Below are 21057 nucleotides of genomic sequence, written 5' to 3'. Positions count from 1 at the left end.
TTCATTTATTAAACAAATAGAGTGCATTGTGCTAGGGTTGAATGTGTCGGCTCCCGTTGTATCGTGCTGAGACATGAGACACAATACCCACCTATACAATTTGGCAGGTTAAGTGGCCAGAGTGAGAGCCTCCTGGAACTTCAGAGGGAGAGTTAATAGAAGTCAACAAACACCCAAATTCTTATTTGCATTAATATAACTTCTGTGTGCCTTTGGAATGTGATTATCTGGTGTTCTAAGCAGCCATTAGGAACAGCTACGGAAGGAGAGGCTCTATTCCTGTTTTCTCATTTAATCCTCATGATTATCCTTCGGGAGTAGACATTTATTATTTATTTTTGTAGATGTGGAATTGGAGGATCAAAGAAATAAAGATCAGATAAATCAAGTAATTTGCCCAAGGCTACACTGCTGGCTATTAGTGGAGACAGTTTCTAATTCAGGTAGTTTTGATATTGAAGTACACTTTACCCCTTTGCTGTTGTCCCATTACATATACATATACATATACATATACATATACATATACATATACATATACATATATGTGTGTGTGTATACACACACATATATTTAACACTCCTTTATCTATGCCAATATTGATTCTTTAGACATGCATTTTGGGCTTTCCCCTAAATATTTCTACTTAATTCTTTCCTGGCTTCAAAAGTAAGTGACAGTCTCTAAGAGGAGTGCAGGGCATTACAGTTAGTTTGGGATGCTGCCAGGAACAAAGATAAATATCTTTCTTTAATTCTTCCTTTTTTGCTTTTTTTTTTTTTACCACCTACAAGAAGAAAATCCTCCAACTCATCCAAGAAAAAAAAGATTCATTAAAAATAATCCCTGCTTCTTTCTTTGCTCTGATGATCATTTCAGATTTTTCTAACAGAACAAAGTGGCATCAAATAAATGATGGTTTTTTTCCTCGGGGGGGGGGGGGGGGAAATGATGCTTTACAATCACTTCGCCAGACTGAATATTTTTCAAATTTTGTACCTCTGAACACCAATATATCTCCTATCTACTTGATGCAACCAGAGAAAAGTTATTCTGTGATTTCAGCCTTTTTTGAAGTTGGCTGAGTGAAAATAGAAACCACCTTTCCCTTTAGCAGTTTGGGGGTGTCACTGTGTTTGCCCTGTGAAATATTTTAAAACTTCTAAGAGTGGGAGCAATAGAATGTCCTCCTTTCTTTAAAGCCCATTTACCTTTTTCTAGCTTAAGCAAGTGTTAAGTCCACACAAATTAAACTTAAAATTGGTAGCGAACTTGTGCATACAAAAATAACCCTCTGTATGAAATCTCATGGACGTCTTTACTGTTAGCGTACTGTTTGTAGATTTGAAAAAAAAGTTTCCTTGAAGTCTTTCCCCCAAATTCATAGTTACTTAACACAACTGCCAGTGTTTTTTTCTTATTAAACAAATTTCTTATAACTGTGGTGTGTGTGTGTGTGTGTGTGTGTGTGTGTGGCTGTGAGTGCCACAGCCTGGCTGGGGGTCAGAGGGCTTTTTTATGGAATTGGTTCTCTCCTTCCACTTTCTGGTCTGGTATTGAACTCAGGTTATCAGACTTTTGAGGTAAGTACCTTTACCTGCTGAATCATCTCTCTGGCCCCGTCAGTACTTTTGAGACTGAACTGTAAAGTCAGGCTTTAATTTTTTTTTTTTTTGGTTTTTTTTTTTTTTTCTTTTCGAGACAGGGTTTCTCTACAGCTTTAGAGCCTGTCCTGGAACTAGCTCTTGTAGACCAGGCTGGTCTCGAACTCACAGAGATCCGCCTGCCTCTGCCTCCCGAGTGCTGGGATTAAAGGCGTGTGCCACCACCGTCCGGCTCAGGCTTTAATTTTTAACTGGGAAGATTTCCCCCTGCCCCAGACAAATTGTGTTGTTGGCTGAGGGCAATAGAATAGGTAGCTGTCTTTCAGTCCAAGAAAGAGGAGGAGAGAGAGCAGGTGAGGTGGCCTCCCTGGCTTCCTCCCAGCCCCCCCCCCCTGCTGCCACACCCTTAGGAAATGGTGTCTTCTTATGGTAGTCATAAAATAAGACTAAAGTGACATTAGACCATGGGGTGTTCTTATGAAAAGGACATATGTTAGTTTGGGGATTTGGCTTCTACATTCTTTCAGTTAGTTAAATTTGGCTCAGGGCTCTTCCCTTGGTGGGTGTGGAGACACCACTCGGTTGAACTCACCGACATCAGCCATCTCAGGGACTGTGGCTGTATAAACGTCCTTGGTGAATATTGGTTCATTGTCATTGATGTCGTGAATCTTGATGATGAATTCAGACTCAGGCTCTACCGGTCTCCCTGTCCTTCTGTTGATAGCTTGAGCTCGAAGGATGTAAACGGGTTTTTCTTCCCTGTCCAGTCTCTTCGTGGCCTGAATGTCGCCTGTGTTTTCGTTGATAATGAAGAGATCTCCTGCCCCATCTCCTGAAAGGATATATTTAAGTGATCCATCTCCTCTATCCTGGTCTGAATGTAACTAGTGTAGGGAAAAAGAAATTAAAGAAATAAAAGTCAAGCATGTGATCCTAAACCGTTTCGATTTCACCATGCAATTTATCTCAACTGTTTGCTATTTGATATCAACAATCTCCAAAAGCAGGTACAGCTCTTCTATTTTAAACTACCTGCATAACCCTTTAATAGAAAACACCACTCATTAACGAGCACATTTCTTAATCATAGAATTTTCTAGAATGAAACAGAAAATTTGACAACCTTTCTTATTTTGAAGAAGGGAAAACTGAAGACAGAAGCAATTTTAAAAGCCCAGTATCATGTAAATTAGACTGGATCAATCTTTTCAGTATGGATGTCAGATCCCGTGAGAGGACTTCCCTAGTCACTTTGCACACACAAACATTTTCCAAGTGTCCCACTGCTTAAAAGACGTGTGGGTATAATCTGCCTTTTGGTGAATTACGGAAGCTAGGCAATCACATTGGTAGATGGAGATCATAATCCATTTTCTGGGGAGGAGTGATATGTGTTTGTTTGCCTGTCTATTTCAGTTTAAAGCATCCAAGAGACCTCCTCAGTGCTGCTTTCAGCAGTGCCTTGAGACCACGTGACCAGACAGTCCATCATTTCCCTGGGACAATGGTATCTGGCATATCTGGCATTTGGATTGTAGTAGGAGACAGGAAGTGGCCTTCTGCTGTGCAGAGACGGCCTACAATTGAAACAGTCTGCCTTATGAGTTAGTGAGACCTGACCCTCCACCCCAGCTCTGGAAATAATACAAACAGAGGTGATGAAGATTCACTGTCAATGAAATGGTCCAGAGGAAAGAGTGGAATTAAGTGAATGCCTGGCCCTTCTAAGATCGTCACCTGATGATCCTAAGTTGGAGAAGCAGTTCCTGCTTTCTAACTCCTAGATCCCCTTTCAGAGTCGAGTTCCTAAATTCTTCTACCCCACCCTAGCGAAAGTGTAGGCCTCCTAGCAGCCCAAGTCCATTCACAAATTTTCAGTGTGTTATGTTGTTGTTGAGGGTGACCATTTAACAGTCAGAGTAGCAGGCATCCGTGCTCACAGACATGTTAGTTACAGAATCTCCTTACAGTCTTCACACAGAGGAGCTGGGTGACCATGGTAACCACAACAGGTAAACATCCACGGGCTCTGATTAACACTGCATACGCTTCTAAAGCAGTGGTTCTCAACCTTCCTAAGTCTGTGACCCTCTAAAACAGTCCTCTTATTGTTGTGACCCCCCCAGCCATAAAATTATTTTCGCCGCTACAACATAACTGTAATTTTGCTACTGTCACAAACTGTAATGTAAATCTTTGTGTTCCTCCATGAAAGGGACATTCAACCCTCAAAGAGGTTGCGACCATAGGTTGAGAACCTCAGTTCTAGAATACCTGCAGGTGGACTCTCAAAGCAGAAGGGAACTAAGATGTTGATCTAAGCAGTCTTTTTAAACACATGTTCTATGGACTATCCACTACACGGGGTACAGAGGGAAAGAATTCTGTGGTCCTGTGTGCTTGGGAAATAGTTAATCTGACTCCTTCTTGGAGTAATCTGCTAACACATGGAAGACTGTGAGGGCCTGAATGTCAGACATGATTTTGTTTGACACGGCTATCTGGAGCTTTAGTGTTCAATGCAATGTTCTTTGGGTATGACCTGTGACAGCCCTCCTGGAAAGTTTCTTTTGTAATCCTGAGTATCTTATCTGTCACTGTAGAAACAGGAAACCCAAAGTTCCAATTAACGTAGTGTTTCAAAATCACACCCAGCTCAAGTGAGAGTCAAAGAAGAGAGAACCTGCTGGCAGGAAGGCGCCCTGCAGAATATTTGGTGCAATGTCCCCATTTCTGGAGCGAGAGAGACTGTGTCCAGTGCCACACAGCTACGCTGAGCTAATCACTGAATTGGAGAATGAGAATATTATTCATACAATTAGTAGCTTTGAAGGCAATTTGGCAGAAATAATGGAAGATAAAATGCGAACAGGGAGGAAATTGCTTAGAAGTGAGACAAACGCCATAAGAAATGTAAAACAAGAGCACGCTATGATTTGTGTAATGTGATACGCCAAGGAAACGCTGAAACCACCCTGACATCGAAAGAGCCGCTAGGGAAAAGTTAACTCTCCGTTGACAGATTCTAATGACTGAAGAGCGCTCTTAAAAAGCCATTTTATTAACTCAAAAGCAGAACAAGCCCCGCCGATGTCCTTTGGTTGCATGGTCCTGGGCAGCCGTGGTGGGCGGCCGTGGTGGGTGGTCACGGTCAGCAGCAGGGTGCAGCATGTGGGATGTGCATCTAAGCCCTAAGTACAGGTCATGCTCACTGTGTCCCTCGCCAGGTGTGAGACCACAGCAGAGTCAATTAACCTCCCAAGCCAGGACCCTTATCAGCAAAATGAGGATAATAAGGGCTGCAGGACAAGCGGCTGGGAAGAACTAATTAGAGGCTATATACAAATACCTCATTAATTGCCACATAAACATGCAATAAAAGCACGGTATGTGTTTTATGAATTATGAAGAGCCATCTAAGTGGAAGATATTCCAGGAGCATGAGCATTAGCTGTGGATTTATCATCGGCATGTTTTTGCTCTTATGACTTTGAGAACTTTGTCTGAGGACCATAGAAACCCAATTTTTGTAAACATTCCCTATCTCTCAGGTAAAATCTGTTAAGAAAAGCCAGAATTCTTCTATTTGGTGGCAACTGCTGTCTTCACATGTGATTTATTCTACGCTTTATTCCACTAGATCATAGACTCTCCTCGGCTGCTTCTTCCATCATCTTCAGTGTGTAATTGTTGCACACTCAGTCGGCGAATACCACATCCGGTCACACGATTTATGCAGGTAAAAGTAATCAGGGAGTTGTTTTTAGCTGTCAGAAGCAGCCATTTCCATGAATTATACTAGAAACACCCGGGACGATAGAGGCAGAGGGGAGATGCCGGCCAGTGTCAACAGGGACTGTGTTGCAGATCACAGCTCTGATTTATCAATATTTGAAAACCAGTGGGGAAATGCATCTCTTCGCTCAGGCCTGGCCTGATAATAGAACAACTTAACCTCCTCCCTCCTCTCGGCCCCCAACATGAGCTTTCTGGTTCTGATGGTGCAAGTGCAGGCCACAAAAACCCGCATCTCTCTCCACTCTCCCCCCTTCCGCGGAGCAGCCCTGGGGCCAGCTCTTTCCTCTGTTCTTGGGAAAGAAAGAAAACAGAAGACTCTGCCGCCTGTGAAAGCCGGGGCGGCAAGCAGACATTAGGGCTTCATTGAGCACTTAGATTTTAATTGGATTTTTTTCTTTTGTGATGTCATTCATCATGGCCACCGGAAGAGACAGAAGTTAAACAACAACAAATGAAAGGTTGTAGGTTGCCCGAGGCATATTTTTTACTAATTTCAGTGTAATGTGCCTGTTCCATTAAGTTTAATCATCTGGTTCACTTTTAATGGTTCACCATCAAGGAAGAATTAGTCACTTCCCTCCCGAAGTCTCATCTCACCTGTGGCGGGCAGGGTTTCTCACTACTGTATCTCTGACACTTTCAGCCAGAAGGCGCTCTGAGTTCATTTCTCTACTCACTTTCTCTTCTTAGTTATTTTTTTTTAAACAACAACAAATGTAGTGTCTTGGGAAATAAATACAGGGATCTCTGTCGCATGGCCCCATGGAGGGTGTCACCAGGCAAGTGGCAGCATCATTGCCTGAGGGGCTGTCCCTGGGAACATAGCATTCTTTTATCAGCCACATTGGACCAACTTGCAGCTTAATTTTGAATTCAATTCAAGGGCATAGCATTAATTGTATAGATATTTAGTAGTCTGTGAAGCCAGCTAATGCTGCTCTATTACTCCCATTCCTGTGCGTCACTTGGTGAATCTCTGAGTCGGTGTCCAAACTGAATCTTCTAAGCACACTCATGGCATAGGTGGAAGACAGAGTCTCAGCCTAAGATTCCGAGGATGGCACGCATAAGTGCCTGCCACAATCAGACGGGAGCTTATGGACGTGAACACGGGCTGGTTTTCTGAATGAAGACCCCGGAAGAATGTAGTGTGGCCTTTTAGGAAAGGAAGAGTTGCTCACCTAGATGTCCCAGGACAACCGGAGAACAACTACAGAAAACAGACGCTGCCCACTGGGACTGGGGTAGAAAGCAGTAGCTGATGTGGAGGAAGAACATCTCTTTTGTGGTCGGCAGATTAAACCTCATCTCACATTGGATCTTAGCTGAAAGTCTGAGAAGTCATGAATATTGTTTTGAACTAGGAAGTGAGTCTATCATCAATTTATGTCAAGAGAAGAATTATCTATTCTTATTATACGTTTGTATATATTTATACATTTTCCTATATATTGTCCTGTGGTGGTTTGAATGAGAATAGTTCTCATAGACTTGTATATTTAAATGTTTGGTCTCCAGTTGGTAGAACTGTTTGGGACAGATTAGGAGGTATGGACTTGTTGGAGGCAGTGTGTCATTGAGGGTGGGCTTTGAGATTTCAAAAGCCCACACAAGGCCCAGTCTCTCTCTCCCTCTCCCTCTCCCTCTCCCTCTCCCTCTCTCTCTGGGTTTATTGTCTGTGGATCAGATGGGAGCTCTCTGCTCTTGCTCCAGCACCATGCCTGTCTGCTTGCTGCCTTACTCCCCAGCATGATGATCCTGGCCCCGCCCTCTGAAACTGTAAGCAAGTCCCCATTTAGAAGGTTTCCTTTGTTGGCTGTCTTGGTCATGGTGTCTCATCACAGTAATGGAAAAGTAAGTACACAGTAAATAAATCCACTTAAGATAGTGAAGGCTGGGGAGATTTGGTGGGTAGATTTTATGTGAGAAAGAAATGGAACCCTGCTGGAAGACAAGTCTTAGAAATTGATTCCATTTTAGTGATTATAGGATCTGGTAAATAAAAATAGGTTAAAATTTTCATATCATATATTTTATTACATGAGCGTTAATGACTTTACATGAGTTAGCTCATTTACATCTGATAATTATTTCACAGATGACAAAGTCGAGACTAGCATAATTGTGACAGGTGCTAATTGTTCTGCAAACTCCTGCTAACTTTGTATTTCTGTGAGGAACTACCTGAGCTAGCTAGTTTATTTTGGTTTACTTGCTTTATTTGGAGGGTTTATTTTGGCCCCTGGTTTCAGAGACTTCAGTTCATAATTGCTTGGCTCTATTGCTTTGGATCTGTGGCAAGGAGGCTGAGGTAGCTTCTGGCCTCCTACTTGTCAGGAAGCAAAGTGGATGAGGGGCCAGAGCTCTTCCAAACGGAGGCCAGCTGCCAGCAATCGGAGCTATTAAACTATACCTCATTTCATAGACTCTACTTCCAGCCAGGCCACCAAGCTGTCCCACAGTGTGTGTGTGTGTGTGTGTGTGTGTGTGTGTGTGTGTGTGTGTGTGTGTTGCCATCTACAAACATTTTGGGTCCATTATTTCTGGATATCCTGGATCCTGGGATGCACATGGACCGCAAGCTGCAGGTCAAACAGGATTGCTTCCTCTGGTCTTCCATAGTCAGTAGTTCTGGCTGGCACATGGCTGCTTGGCCTTTGATCACCTTTTCATAAGGTAATACATGTGTGTGTAAGTGTCAGCGCCCACTGCTTAACAGGAACTGGCTTACGGAATTTTACTCCCAGGCTGAACCTGGTTTCCTGAGGGCTGATGAGGACTGAGCCTGAGGGCACAGCAGACCACAAAGGGGTGGGACCTGGGTTTCAGAGTCATCTCTTGCCTGAGCAGCATCTAATATGATACAGAAAAGTATCTTAACTTCAGTCATGGTAATTCTGCTTTCTGCTTATTTTTTAATCTGTTGCTTTTACAGTGATTATCTCTTAATTGTCTCACTGGTTTTCAAAGATGTCAGGAGTGTGACCTGGGACCTACCTAGAAGGATAAATGCCCGGCCTAGACTCGGGAACTCAGGGGAGTTCCCCCTGCAACTTGTGTTTTAAAAAGCCCTCTAATGGATCCACTTTAATGACCTTTATTTTTAATGACATGTATGTGTGTGCATCTGTGTATGAGTATGTACCTGTATGTGTTGGTGCCCGAGCAGGCCAGAAGACAGTGTCATGTTCCCTGGAATTGAAATTACAGGCCGTTGTGAACTGTCCAATGTGGGTGCTGGGAGTAGAACTCAGTAGAGCTCCCTCTCTAATCTTGTTTACTCTTTTTAATGTTCCTTGTATATACTGACCAAGAAACATTTCTGGTTATGATCAATATATCATGTTAAAATGTAGGCTAGTTAAAGTAAAGTTGTAAAGTTTTGTAATGTTATAAAGTTGCCCAGAATTCCATTTGTTAGGTCATATATACAAAATCTAAACAAGAGTTTTTATGTGTCGTGTGTGTAGAAGACTTTAAAACTGACAAACAGATTTTTAAAGCAAACTAGCCATGACATTCATTAATCTCATCCAGGATTTTTCACTAGGTACCCAGATCAGGGTTCATTCAGACAAAATTGGGGTAGTGGGGAGGTACATGAAGACTTAAAATTAAAAGTTAAACATATACAGAGACAGTTACTTCCATAGTCAAATCCTGTATTTATTTCCATCCCCCCCTTTGAAAGTATTTCTAACACTGGGCAAGGACAGCTACACATTTGTTGAACTACTCAGTGAAATAGGCGCCTGCTTGTTGGTGTTTGAGTAGATGCTGCATCTTTTGCAATGAGGAATAGGAGTCCTCTACCTAACTCTGATGGCTGCTGGGGTCTGAACGGTTGTTTTAACCAGTACAGTCACAATGGGTGAAGGGACGCGCTTCCATGAAAGATAGCAATGGGTATAAATTCACACTGCATACTCATCTTGCCACCTTGGGAAACTTAGTTAGCTTTTCGAGGACTATTTCCTCATCCATGGTAGGAATAATAATGATATTTCATTTACAAGTATGTCGCTCTGAAGATTGCTAAAAGAATGTGTGCAGATGTTTGATGGAGAGTCTAGCTCAGGGAAAGCCTTCTGCAGGTTGCTACTGTGTTTGCAAATATGAAGGACTCAGAAGGGAGATTTCTGAAAATGGAAAGATTTGGGTTTGAATTTTGGCTTTCCTATTAATTAGCAAATTAATTAAGCTATGCTAGACTCCATCTGTCCCCTGCAACACAGTTTTCATAATAATTAACTTTGCCAACTATTCTTCCCCTCACGGCCCCTTAAATGCTGCAGGTTTTGGGCTTGTGTCTCAGGGCCTTTCCTTCCATATTTCATGGATTATCTCAAGTGAGGTCATTTCTTTTGTTTGTTTTTTTTTCAAGCATGCAGCTACTACCTATGAGACTTTGCCATCAATGCCCAGGGTGTCTGACGATTTCCTTGAGATATATTTCAAGGATGGGATGCTTTCAAGGACGTATCTGCCTCCAGAGCAAGTATCTTAGCCCACTTATACTCAATACATCCCAGCTGGCCTCATCATCAATCCCACAAACACTTCCTTACTCCTGTGTGTCATAGCTGTAAAGACCAGTAGAAGGTCATCCTGGAGAGCACCTGACAATCCTGTAGAGCACTTGTCTTCCTACCTCTTCATATAACATATATCGTGACTCATTATTTTCTGTTCCCACCACCATTTCTCTTCGATATATTTTTGCCTTGCAAATTCACGTGCACACACACACACACACACACACACACACACACTTTCTTCTATTTTCCTGTCACTAGACCCATTTTACAATCACATAAACATGGAAGATGCCACTATTCTACTTCAAACCTTTAATGTCCTCTGTTTCCTTGGGACAAAGTCCTTTACATGGTGGCTTTTCACCCTCTCATTGGCTTCACTGGCCACCATCCTCTCTGAACAAGACCCTTGCTCTCACCACACTCTGCTGTCCTCAGGGAGTCCCACTTGGCATAAATCCATTTTAGAGTCTTTATCTAGTTAATCCAATTCAAGTGCCAGGACTACTTACTCTTCTCTTTCTAGGGACACCTTCCTTCCATCGCTAGTCTAAGATTCTCCTCCTATGTACTTTCAACATATTTCCCACTAAACCAGCAGTATATTCTTTTTTGTAATGACTCATTTTGTAACTGTTTTCTTTTTTAAAAAAAATTTTTTTTAACTAGATCACATATCATGGAAGAAAGCTGAAATCTGTCTGGTTCCTTCATTTTAGTAGTCTCAGGACCCAACACACGGGCACATGATAGATGCTCAATAAATAATGATCGCAAACGACGACTGAGTGAGTGTCCTAAAGGTCATCTTGGATTGGACTTTGATGATGGATGGAGGTTCTGGCACATAGCAGACAGTCAACAAATCTTAGCGTCCCCATCTGATGTCTTCTTGACTTTAGGAGAACTCTGGATATCAAGAATATGCACACGCTCCCAAAGTCACTGGAAAATTCAGCAATTGCTATCACATATCAGACACATGGTCTGATTTGAAAAATCCAAAGGAATAATTCAAGATGCTGTGTTGGATCTGAATAGTTTCCTCCAATAACCAATTAAACCTCAATAAAACAGAACACTAAAACTACCTTGCTTTATCTTTGTTGTCAGGGCACAGAGCGGTTACAAATGCATTGAGATTCCTGATCATGATAAATAGATTTGGTGTTGCTCAGAGGTCCCTAGTCAGTCATGAAGAAGCAGCCTTATTTAGGGAACTTTCTCAAGTATCACCCTATTGTAGAAGGGAATAGAAAGTCCTCTGATTCACAGACACATTGCTCCATCATAAACTAATTTAATGCTGTCAACCTAGACCACTTAAAAAACATTTATTGGCCTAGAGGGTTGCATCAGGCAATACGTAAAATCATCTCATACATGTCTTTTATAAACTCACAATTTAGGCTTGGGAACACTGACTCATAGGAAAAAGACAGGGAATAAAAGCAGAAATAAGACACTCGAGTCCCACTATTATTAGTTAGGAATGACAAGGTAGCAGAGAACCTATAAATAGGTAGTGTGGAACCAGAGACTGCATAAACCCTTTGATGGCTTAGGAAGGCTTCCTGGAGAAGCTTAGGTTACTGATGGGAGGAAAATGACTTCACTATCTTGTGAGAGCATGGCACATGGTTTTAGGGCTGAGTGTGGGAGAAAACCAGAGGCAGCTTTGCATATGTGCCTGAAGTAATAAAACCCATAAAGTCAGCAAAAATAGAAACACTCCTTCTCTTGTGTTTCATGGTCACATTCTTCCCCACACTGCACTTAGATATACAAGGGAGATGGCGTCTTTATTGTTTTTTTTTTTTTTTAAATAGCTTATCCCTCAAGCCCTATTCCCATTGAACACTAGGAACTCAATATAGGTTAAGCATCGAGTCAAAGATTTGGTGCAATAACAATAGCGTCTGCCTGATTCAATAGTGCAGTCCCCTTGGATAGCTCTTTAGGTAAATTCTTGGCTGTCTGCCTTCCTTCTTCTAGTGCTTCTAAAAATTTCATTTTCTTTCAAATGCGTTTGTGTTTGTTTTATGTGTACGAGTGTTTTGCTGGCATGTGTGTATGTGCATCACATGGGTGATGGGACAGAAGAGGGCACCTAACCCCTGGAGTTGGAGCTACGGGTGACTGTGAACTGCCCCACAAGGGTACCCAAGCTTGGGTCCTCTGGAAGAGCAGCTGGCACTCTTAACCACTGAGCTGCCTCCCCAGCTCCCAGGTTTACTTTTGATATGTAAAACAACCTGTGAGAGAATCTAGAAAGTTCTGATTCTTTTTTTTCCCCTGACAAAACTTAAAATGGAACTGCCTGCATAGCCTATGTTTCTTTTCTGTTATATCACATTCCCTTACTGACCTGAAAAAATGTGTTTCCTATATAATTTCAATAATAGAATTAGCTTTCATGACAGTGGAAATCGTTTGCCTTTGAAACATTATCTGATATGACTAATCTTTTGCAATTTTTCTGATTGCAATTTTGGGAAAATGATATTAAGTTTATATTATAGTGGTTCTTTTGGGAGTTTTGCTAACACTTTTTTCTTGTGAATCTTTACATTCAGTTGTATGGACATTCACCAAGGATATCACTGTGTCAAGCAATATTTTAAATGCCGAGTAAAAAAAAATCCACTTTCTTGTTTCTCAAATCAACAACACTATTGTCTCTCTGCTCTCTGTAACAAAATGTTTGGGGATCCGAACTGTGTGTAAAGGAAGTCTAACAGTGGATCCTTGGTCCTTATGCTGGCCTCCAGTAGCACCTTCTCAAGTCATGAGAACCAAAAATGTCTGCAGATACTTAACCAATGTCTCTAGAAACATAAAACTGAGATTATATGTGTGTATGTATGTATGTATGTATGTATGTATGTATGTATCTAACTACCTACCTATCATCTACCTACCTATTATCTATCTAACCTATCATCAATTCATCTACTTGCCAGCCTATTTTATCTATCTTACCTATCTACTTATCTTAATCTACTGATCTTTTATCTATTGATCTATCATTCTATCCACTTACCTATCCTTCCATCAATCTATTATCTATTGTCATCTAGAGATCTAGCTATCTGTCTGTCTTTCTGTCCTTCGAAATTTCTTCTCAATGTGTACCTTGTAAATTTCAATACAGTTAAACAACACAGTAAGGTGCTCTGCACTGGCTGAGGTTATGCAGGACCCCACCCAGTTTAGTCTTTTATCCTCTGTTAGATTTAATAACCACTGAAACAGGTCTTGTGTTATGTGGAAGAGAAGAATTTCTGACAAAGTGCTAAAAGCAAAAGAATTTTAAGTCAAGGCAGGAGAAATTTATTAATTCCCTTGACATTTATCTTTTACACCCAATACCTTGAATTTAACGTCAAAAGAACCAAGCATTTTAAACGAACAAAGCTTTAGTGTTATACTAGTGGCAGCAGGCAGGATATTGGTGTTCCTGGTCCTAATTGCCAGGACCCATCACCTGCTGCTCTGGGTAGCAAAAGTACTTTGTGCATGTGGTTAATTAAGGTCTTAAGATGGGGGTGGGGGCGAGGGATGTTATCTGGGATTGCTAAAGCAAACACGGTGTGAAGAAGAGTGTCTGGGAGGAAAGGGAGGGAGGTGAAAGGAAATTTGATGAAGCTAGAAAGACATAGTCCTGGGAGACTTTGGAGATGCTAACTATGCCAATTCAAGGTGCAGAGGTGGCAGGAAGATAGAGTCTCTCCCGCAGAGGTGGCAGGAAGATAGTCTCTCCCGGACCCTCCAGAAGGGTCCTAGGCTGACTGAGAACCCACTGTATAGCCCAGGCTGGCCTCTAAATCATGGCAATCCTCCTGCTGTAGTTTACTGAGTGCTGAGATTACAGATAGGAGCTACCATTTTTATCTCCCGAGGATCAGCTTTGAGCCATCGCTACTTTAGTCCAGACACACCCATTCCAGACATCTGAACCCTAAGGCTGCAAGGTGGCACCTCCGCACAGCTCAGAGGCACTACACTTATGGTGGTTTGTAACAGCAACAATAGAGACCAAGAAAAGAATCCCCTGTTTTTGGAGTTCATGGTGAACTAAACCATACATAGTCTTTTAAGCATCCTAATGAGAAGGTGGAAGCCTAGCCCTCACTGAACGCTTGCCACGTTTCAGGCACGGCACGAACCCTCCGGGTGTTACATCATTTAAATCCTGCAGTGCTTCTAGAAGGTAACCTTTAGTTTTTACTCTCTTTCTCATTTTTTTTTGCCCAGAATTGGTAACTGAGGTCAGCGGGGTTAAGTGATCCACTTCAAGTTACAGGAAGAGCCAGAAATGTTACCAAGGCATGTGTGCCTGGCTCCAAAGTCTATGCTTGCTTTCATTAGGCCGTATTGCCAAAGCAGCACCCACAATGACTGCATACATTCTGGATTCATTTAATATTTCAGGCCCCAGGCTAAGTGATTTGTAAATTTTATTGGCATAAATGATACAAACTGTAATAGATGTTATTGTTCATTTGGGATTTATCAATTAAACAAATGCCTGCTTGGTTTATTAACCACATGAAGTTATTTCCCAAAAAAGGCATTGTTTATTGCTTTTTGCTCGGTTCCTGAAGTCAAGGTCTTTCTTGTCTTGGCAGACTGCGACATTAGTCTCAGCTCCTGCTTAGTCTAACATTTTCATTTTCAAAAGCCAGTGGTAAATCATGCTGCGAGCCAGATACCCAGTCAAAAATTGATTTACTAAGGCACTGTACCTCACCAACTCTAATCCTATCTTTTGGCCTCAGAGTATAATCTCTTCAGCCATTTGCCAAATCTGAGGACACACACACACACACACACACACACACACACACATTCACACATACATACACACACACATACATACACACACTCACACACACATACACACATACACACACACACACTCATTCACATTGCCCTCTATTTGTCCTTCTCTCTGACATACATGTCTTATAGGAAAACATAAATAGATAAAATACAGACATTTGAAACTAATGGACTCTCCCCCAAATGTATTGTTCTTGAAAGGCACAAAATAAGTTGGATATTATATTCTTTGTGGACCCTGGTTTAGCACCTAAAACACTAAAGCTCCATCTTTATAAAAGCAGTAGTTTGCCGGAGGGAGGGATCATTTCCTCCTCAAATTCATAGCTCTCAAGCATCCTGAATGTGCTCAATAAATGCTGTTTAAATTGAATTTCACAACCTGCTTGTACAGTCAAGGAGGTAACGTGGGGGACAGTCCTAGGAAGAAAGATTCTGAGCTTCTTAGATTTCCTTGCTTTGGAACAAGCTCTGAGCCCTGCCCCTTCCAAGGGAACTAACTATGAAAGATCAGTGAAGGATGACTGGTACTGTCTGATGGCCATGCTGACTGATGGCCACACTGTCTAACTGATGGCCACACTGTCTGATGGCCACGCTGACTGATGGCCACACTGTCTGATGGCCATGCTGTCTGATGGCCACGTTGACTGATGCCCATGCTGACTGATTGCCACACTGTCTGACTGATGGCCACGCTGTCTGATGGCCATGCTGACTGATGGCCATGCTGACTGATGGCCACGCTGTCTGATGGCCACGCTGTCTGACTCATGGCCACACTGTCTGATGACCACGCTGTCTGATGGCCACACTGTCTGACTGATGGCCACGCTGTCTGATGACCACACTGACTGATGGCCACACTGTCTGATGGCCACGCTGTCTGATGGCCACGCTGACTGATGGCCACGCTGACTGATTGCCACACTGTCTGACTGATGGCCACGCTGTCTGATGGCCATGCTGACTGATGGCCACGCTGTCTGATGGCCACGCTGTCTGACTCATGGCCACACTGTCTGATGACCACGCTGTCTGATGGCCACACTGTCTGACTGATGGCCACGCTGTCTGATGACCACACTGACTGATGGCCACACTGTCTGATGGCCACGCTGTCTGATGGCCACGCTGACTGATGGCCACGCTGACTGATTGCCACACTGTCTAATGGCCATGCTGACTGATGGCCACGCTGTCTGATGGCCACACTGTCTGACTGATAGCCACGCTGTCTGATGGCCACGCTGTCTGACTGATGGCCACGCTGACTGATGGCCACGCTGTCTGACTGATGGCCACGCTGTCTGATGGCCACGCTGACTGATGGCCACATTGTCTGATGGTCACACTATCTATGGCCGCACTGCCAGGTCTCCTGAGTTGCTGGTGGCCTGAATGTGAATGCTTTTTTTCAGCTTCTCAACCTTTGTGCTGTTGCTTTGTTTGCCACACTTCAACAATAGTCTTTACTACGCTACCATCTTCTCAACCATATGAAATAGGCAGAGAGTATTATATTTGGTTCTGTGATTACACCTGGATTCTGGCTCCAGTGTCACTGTTCTGTTGGTGACAACCTCTGGTGAAGATCCCAGCTCCTCACATGTGAAAGGGCCGAGTCTTTCTCAACTGAGTCTTGACGTGAGGCACTTGAGGAACGCTCACACACATGAGAGTAGTTCACAAACTTCTGAGCCTTGCACCATGAGGGGAACTATTTTCCCTGTTCCTCATCTTGCTGCAATTTTCCTGCAAGGAAGCTCTGCTCAGAAAACAGTCCTGTTGCCTCCTGACCTGTCAGGGGATAACCTCTCTTCTGCTGCGTTCTCTTTCCTGGGGCTTTCTGTCCAGCGCCTGCCGCTTCATCAGGTGTTACCTGGCGGTTTGCACTGCAGTCAAAACTATGGCTGTCACATCACCATTTTACAACTCAAGCAAGTAATAGCTAGACCCTTGACAAGGCTAAAAGCGAAGAAAGTGCTGCCACTCCAGTTTGCTGACATCATTTAATTTTCTTGGTTTGATTTAAAAAGCTCTTTTACTGCGAAAGGCAGAGGTAACCACGAAGATCATAGCTTTAATCCAATGTGAATAGCTAGTCCCTTTCCCCTTTTATATATTGAACAGTTGGGAGAATAGCTAGAAAATGCAAGATGCAAGCATGGTAAGAGTGGCTTGCTTTATCTGGCTTCTGAGGGTGGGAGGAGCTTTCTACCGGATATATAATTTATTGTTTCTCATCTCTGCCACTGCCATGGCCACCATTACCCCTACTGCCTCCACCACCTCTTTCATCAGTGCCAAACCAAAAAACCAAGCCAAGCCAAACCAAACCAACCTAACCTGCGGCTATCTTAAGCAAGGAAGTGAGCCAGGTCCTTTTGTTTTATAATACATGATGTTATGTTAATGCTTTAAATCACTGTATTTTAAGGCAAGACATTTTGCACATCTTCCTTCCTGTTCTCTTGTAATTGTACTCACAAGTGGAGGAATGATTTAAAATGTGGCTACCTGGAAACAGTGATTTTTTTTTCCTGTGAGAACTCTAAATATATTGGTTACAAGATGTAGTTGGTAATAATCATGTAGACATTTTCTGTCCCTGCAATCCATAGCTGACATTGTTGACATCACACTGCTTTCCATAACTGGCATTTTTTTGTGAAATAATTGCCATCAGCAGTCTCAGGTCCTACATGAGTTCTCTGGCGATGTCTTTTGAATTGTCTGCACATGGTAGTGCCTTAGGATTCTGTGTACGTGCATGTGTGTAGGCAAGTGCATGTGTGTGGGTATGTTTGTGCATGTGGAAGTCATAGGATAATCTTGAGTGTCATTCCCTGGGATCTCTCTCTCTCTCTCTCTCTCTCTCTCTCTCTCTCTCTCTCTCTCTCTCTGTCTCTGTCTCTTTGTGTGTGTGTGCATGCACATGATTATGGCGACTAGTATTCTGCTCTATAACTTCCCACCTTCTCTATGGCCTTGAGATGGGGGTCTCTCAGTGAACCTGGCTCTACCTGGCTGGACAGGAAACTCAAGATAATCCACAAGTCTCTGACCCCTCCCAACACGGGTTACAGTCATGTGGCTATGCCTGGCTTTCATGTGGGTGCTGGGATCTGGATGGAGGTCATCATGTTTATGCAGAAAGGGCTCTTACACACTGAGCCTAGCTCCGCCTTCTGTTTTTGAGACAGAATTTCTCATGAAACTGGCTGGCCAGTAAGTCTTAAGGATCCACCTGTCTATGTCTTCCCAGAGTGGGGATGACCAGTAGGTACCACTCTGCTTGGCTTGCTTTTCCCTTATCTTTTTTGTTATGGGCCCCAGGGGATCAAACTCAAGCTCTCAAGCATGCACGGCAAACACTTTACTTACTAAGGCATCTCCCTAGCTTGCTTCTTAAGAATTTTAAGAACAAGAAATTTTATTCCTATTGGTCAACTCTGACTTTCTCTGGTTTTGTTTCCAACTTTCCTCTACCAAAACCCTAAATATTGTCTGACTTTTATTTGTGAGTCTTAAAGGAGCTGGCTTTTATGACGCAGTATTACTTGTGGTATACTCTTTCCTTATTTATCTTGTGTATGCACGTCTAACCCTGCTGCTTTGGGTTGTCCTGGTTTACACAGAGGGAGTTCGGGTTTTCTCCAGTGGTATCGTAAAATATCTGTACTATTCCGATGTGAACTACGCAGAGGTAGTTTCCATACAAAGACCCTCATAAAAAATTTGGTTTATATATTTATTATCTAATACTTCCTCAGACTTCAAAATAATTTAGTCAGCTGCCAACCGAATAACACAAAACAGTATCGCCTTGGGCTCAGCGCCGTGAACCGGGAGGCATGAGAGCAAAAGTCTAGCATCATGTCAATTGTTACTTATACCGTGCCATGTACTTCACATCAGCAGGTCAGTGAGTGGATGGGAAATAATCTCTGTTCACGCACACAGATGGAAACTATGGGAAGTAATGACCATGTTAACTAGCTTGGCTATGGCAGCCATTTCAGTGAATACATACATCAGAACTCCCTATTGTATTCCCTTAGAGCACATCTATTCTGTAAGTGTGATTTGGGGTGTGTGTGTGTGTGTGTGTATGTGTGTGTGTGTGTGTGTGTGTGTGTGTGTGTGTGTATGTGTGCATGCTGTGGTACACATGTGGAGGTCAGAGGGCACCCTCAGTTGACTGTATTTAAGACAGCATCTCTTGTTTGTTACTGAGTGTGCCAGGCTAGCTGGCCTGTGACCTTCAGAGAATCCCCTGTTCCTGCTTTCCTTTTCTGTAGGAGCACTGGCATTAGAGACACGCACTACTCCACTTGGAGTCCTGGGGATCTGAAATCACACCCCTTTACATGCATGGCAAGTGTTTTACCCCTGCACAATAACCTTAGCTCCTCTATACAATTTGTATTTGTTAATTAGACTTCACTAAAGCTTGGAAAATTGGGAGGCAGTTTTGTTTTTAAACTAAAAAATTAAAATTCTAACCATAATGCACCAAAAGAATAAGTACATTTAAGAGAAGCACTAAACCTATGGGAGGCAGTAATGAGATAACAAAGAAGATTTTTATCTTTGGGCGACATCGTAGTTTAATTCAACTAATATTTGGCTTTCTCCGATGCACAGATCTGTGCCAGGCACCATTGGGAACAGAAAAATTAATAAGCTATTAAGTCTGAGGTTTTGCAGAGTTTACAAAGATTTAAGTTTCAAAAGTACAAACTCAATATGTGAAAGAAAATTGAAAGGGCAGCCTGTGACTGAGTAGGGAACACTACTCCATAAATGTAAGGTCAAAGTTCGTCTTACACCAGGCATCAACTATTTCGCTCTTGAGAAGGTGAAACATCCAGATAATTAAAAGATTAAATCGACACTAAGTTTTCACAATAGAACTTCAGTTCAATAATAAGTAGATTATAATATATAAAAACTTAACTTAGATTATTATGCTCCATAATAATGGAAATCATTTTTGAGAGGTCAGATGTCTTAAATCGTTGACAGTAGAAAGAAGGAAGGTCTGGGTGTGTTTTAACATTTCATGACAACTGAAATCATGGAAATTCAAAATGATAGTGTGAACTGATGGTTTTAAAATCAAATTATAAATACTCTTATGGGTCAGGGTCTACAAAGTGAACCCCACTGTGGTCAGACTCTTCTGTGGTGTTTTGGGGGTCACTCACTCTCCTGTAAGCAACCCTTCATCCATCCTCTGAAGGTGTGCTCACTAAACTCGTTTCTCCATGTTACTCTTTGGTGGGATCATACTGTGGCTTGGTGTTGGTTCCCTATAAGGTCAGAGTATAAGTTTATTTAAATCTCCTCAGGCAAAACATTCCTTGAACACCTTCCTATTGATACATTCTTAGCACTCTGGATTGCTGCTGGTAAGTTGCGTCTCTATTGCCTTGCTGCTGTGGGAGCAGCTTCTGGCCCACGCTATTTGACCTCACAGGACAACCCCGGGCATCATGACCTTTGTTGCTCTTTTGTTGTTTTTCTTGTTCTTAGATGGTGGGCATATTGATCTCCCATGAAGTCCCTTTAGTAAGTAGGACGTGCCCAGTCCTTTCTAAGCCTCTCTGTACTAAATTTATTTAATCTTCACTGCACTAATTTTGTTACTCCTGTCATTTAGCTGTTGAGAGAACAAGGGACCAGAAAGAGGTTAAATATGCCCTGTATTGCACACATAGTCGGTGATGTGGCTGGGCTCAACCACAGAGTACATTATCAATGCACACCCTCTAGTGAATGACTGGAACTGAATGAGCGCAAGGGTTTTCTCCTCAGCTTTATTTTTAAAAGGCTGCAGTGGAGTTTATCTTTTTTCAACTGCTTCCTTACCTCTAATCAATATCCCCTTTTCCTTTTTTTCTTCTATTGAGGTATGTGTATGTGCGTGTGGCAGGAGGGTCAGCATTAAATCCTGCATCTAAAGTGGCATTTTGGTTTTTTTTTTTTTTTTGCCATACTCACAATTATGTTTTCAAGTTATTTGAAAGACATCAACTCACCTACAATACTTGATACACCTCACACATACACATATTTTAATCTTCTTAAAGCTTTCTCTCTCTTTACACACACATCAAAATATGACTTAAAGAACCTGTATATTCCCTGTGAAAAAAGTTTTTTAATATATAATTTCCCCCATATTCCAGTCTATAGTTATTAATTTGATTCCCTTTGAGCTATGAGAAAATCTGTTACTTTTGCTTTTTGTCAACAGTGGC

The 21057-nt window shown here is 42.3% G+C and overlaps 1 protein-coding gene across 1 annotated transcript in view; it reads right to left on the bottom strand.

The window, feature by feature from the left end:
* The window catches only part of LOC119809548 (cadherin-6), a 132737-nt gene that overhangs the window by 27088 nt on the left and 84592 nt on the right, over nucleotides 1–21057 (bottom strand). The window contains exon 3 of the mRNA XM_038322428.1: nucleotides 2197–2491. Within this exon, the coding sequence (XP_038178356.1) occupies nucleotides 2197–2491 (295 nt within the window). The remainder of the gene's footprint in view (nucleotides 1–2196; nucleotides 2492–21057) is intronic.

Source organism: Arvicola amphibius, chromosome 3 (assembly GCF_903992535.2).
Source record: "Arvicola amphibius chromosome 3, mArvAmp1.2, whole genome shotgun sequence".
Lineage (NCBI taxonomy): Eukaryota > Metazoa > Chordata > Mammalia > Rodentia > Cricetidae > Arvicola > Arvicola amphibius.
Note: the sequence above shows the minus strand (reverse complement) of the source record. Positions and strands in the feature narration are given on the sequence as shown.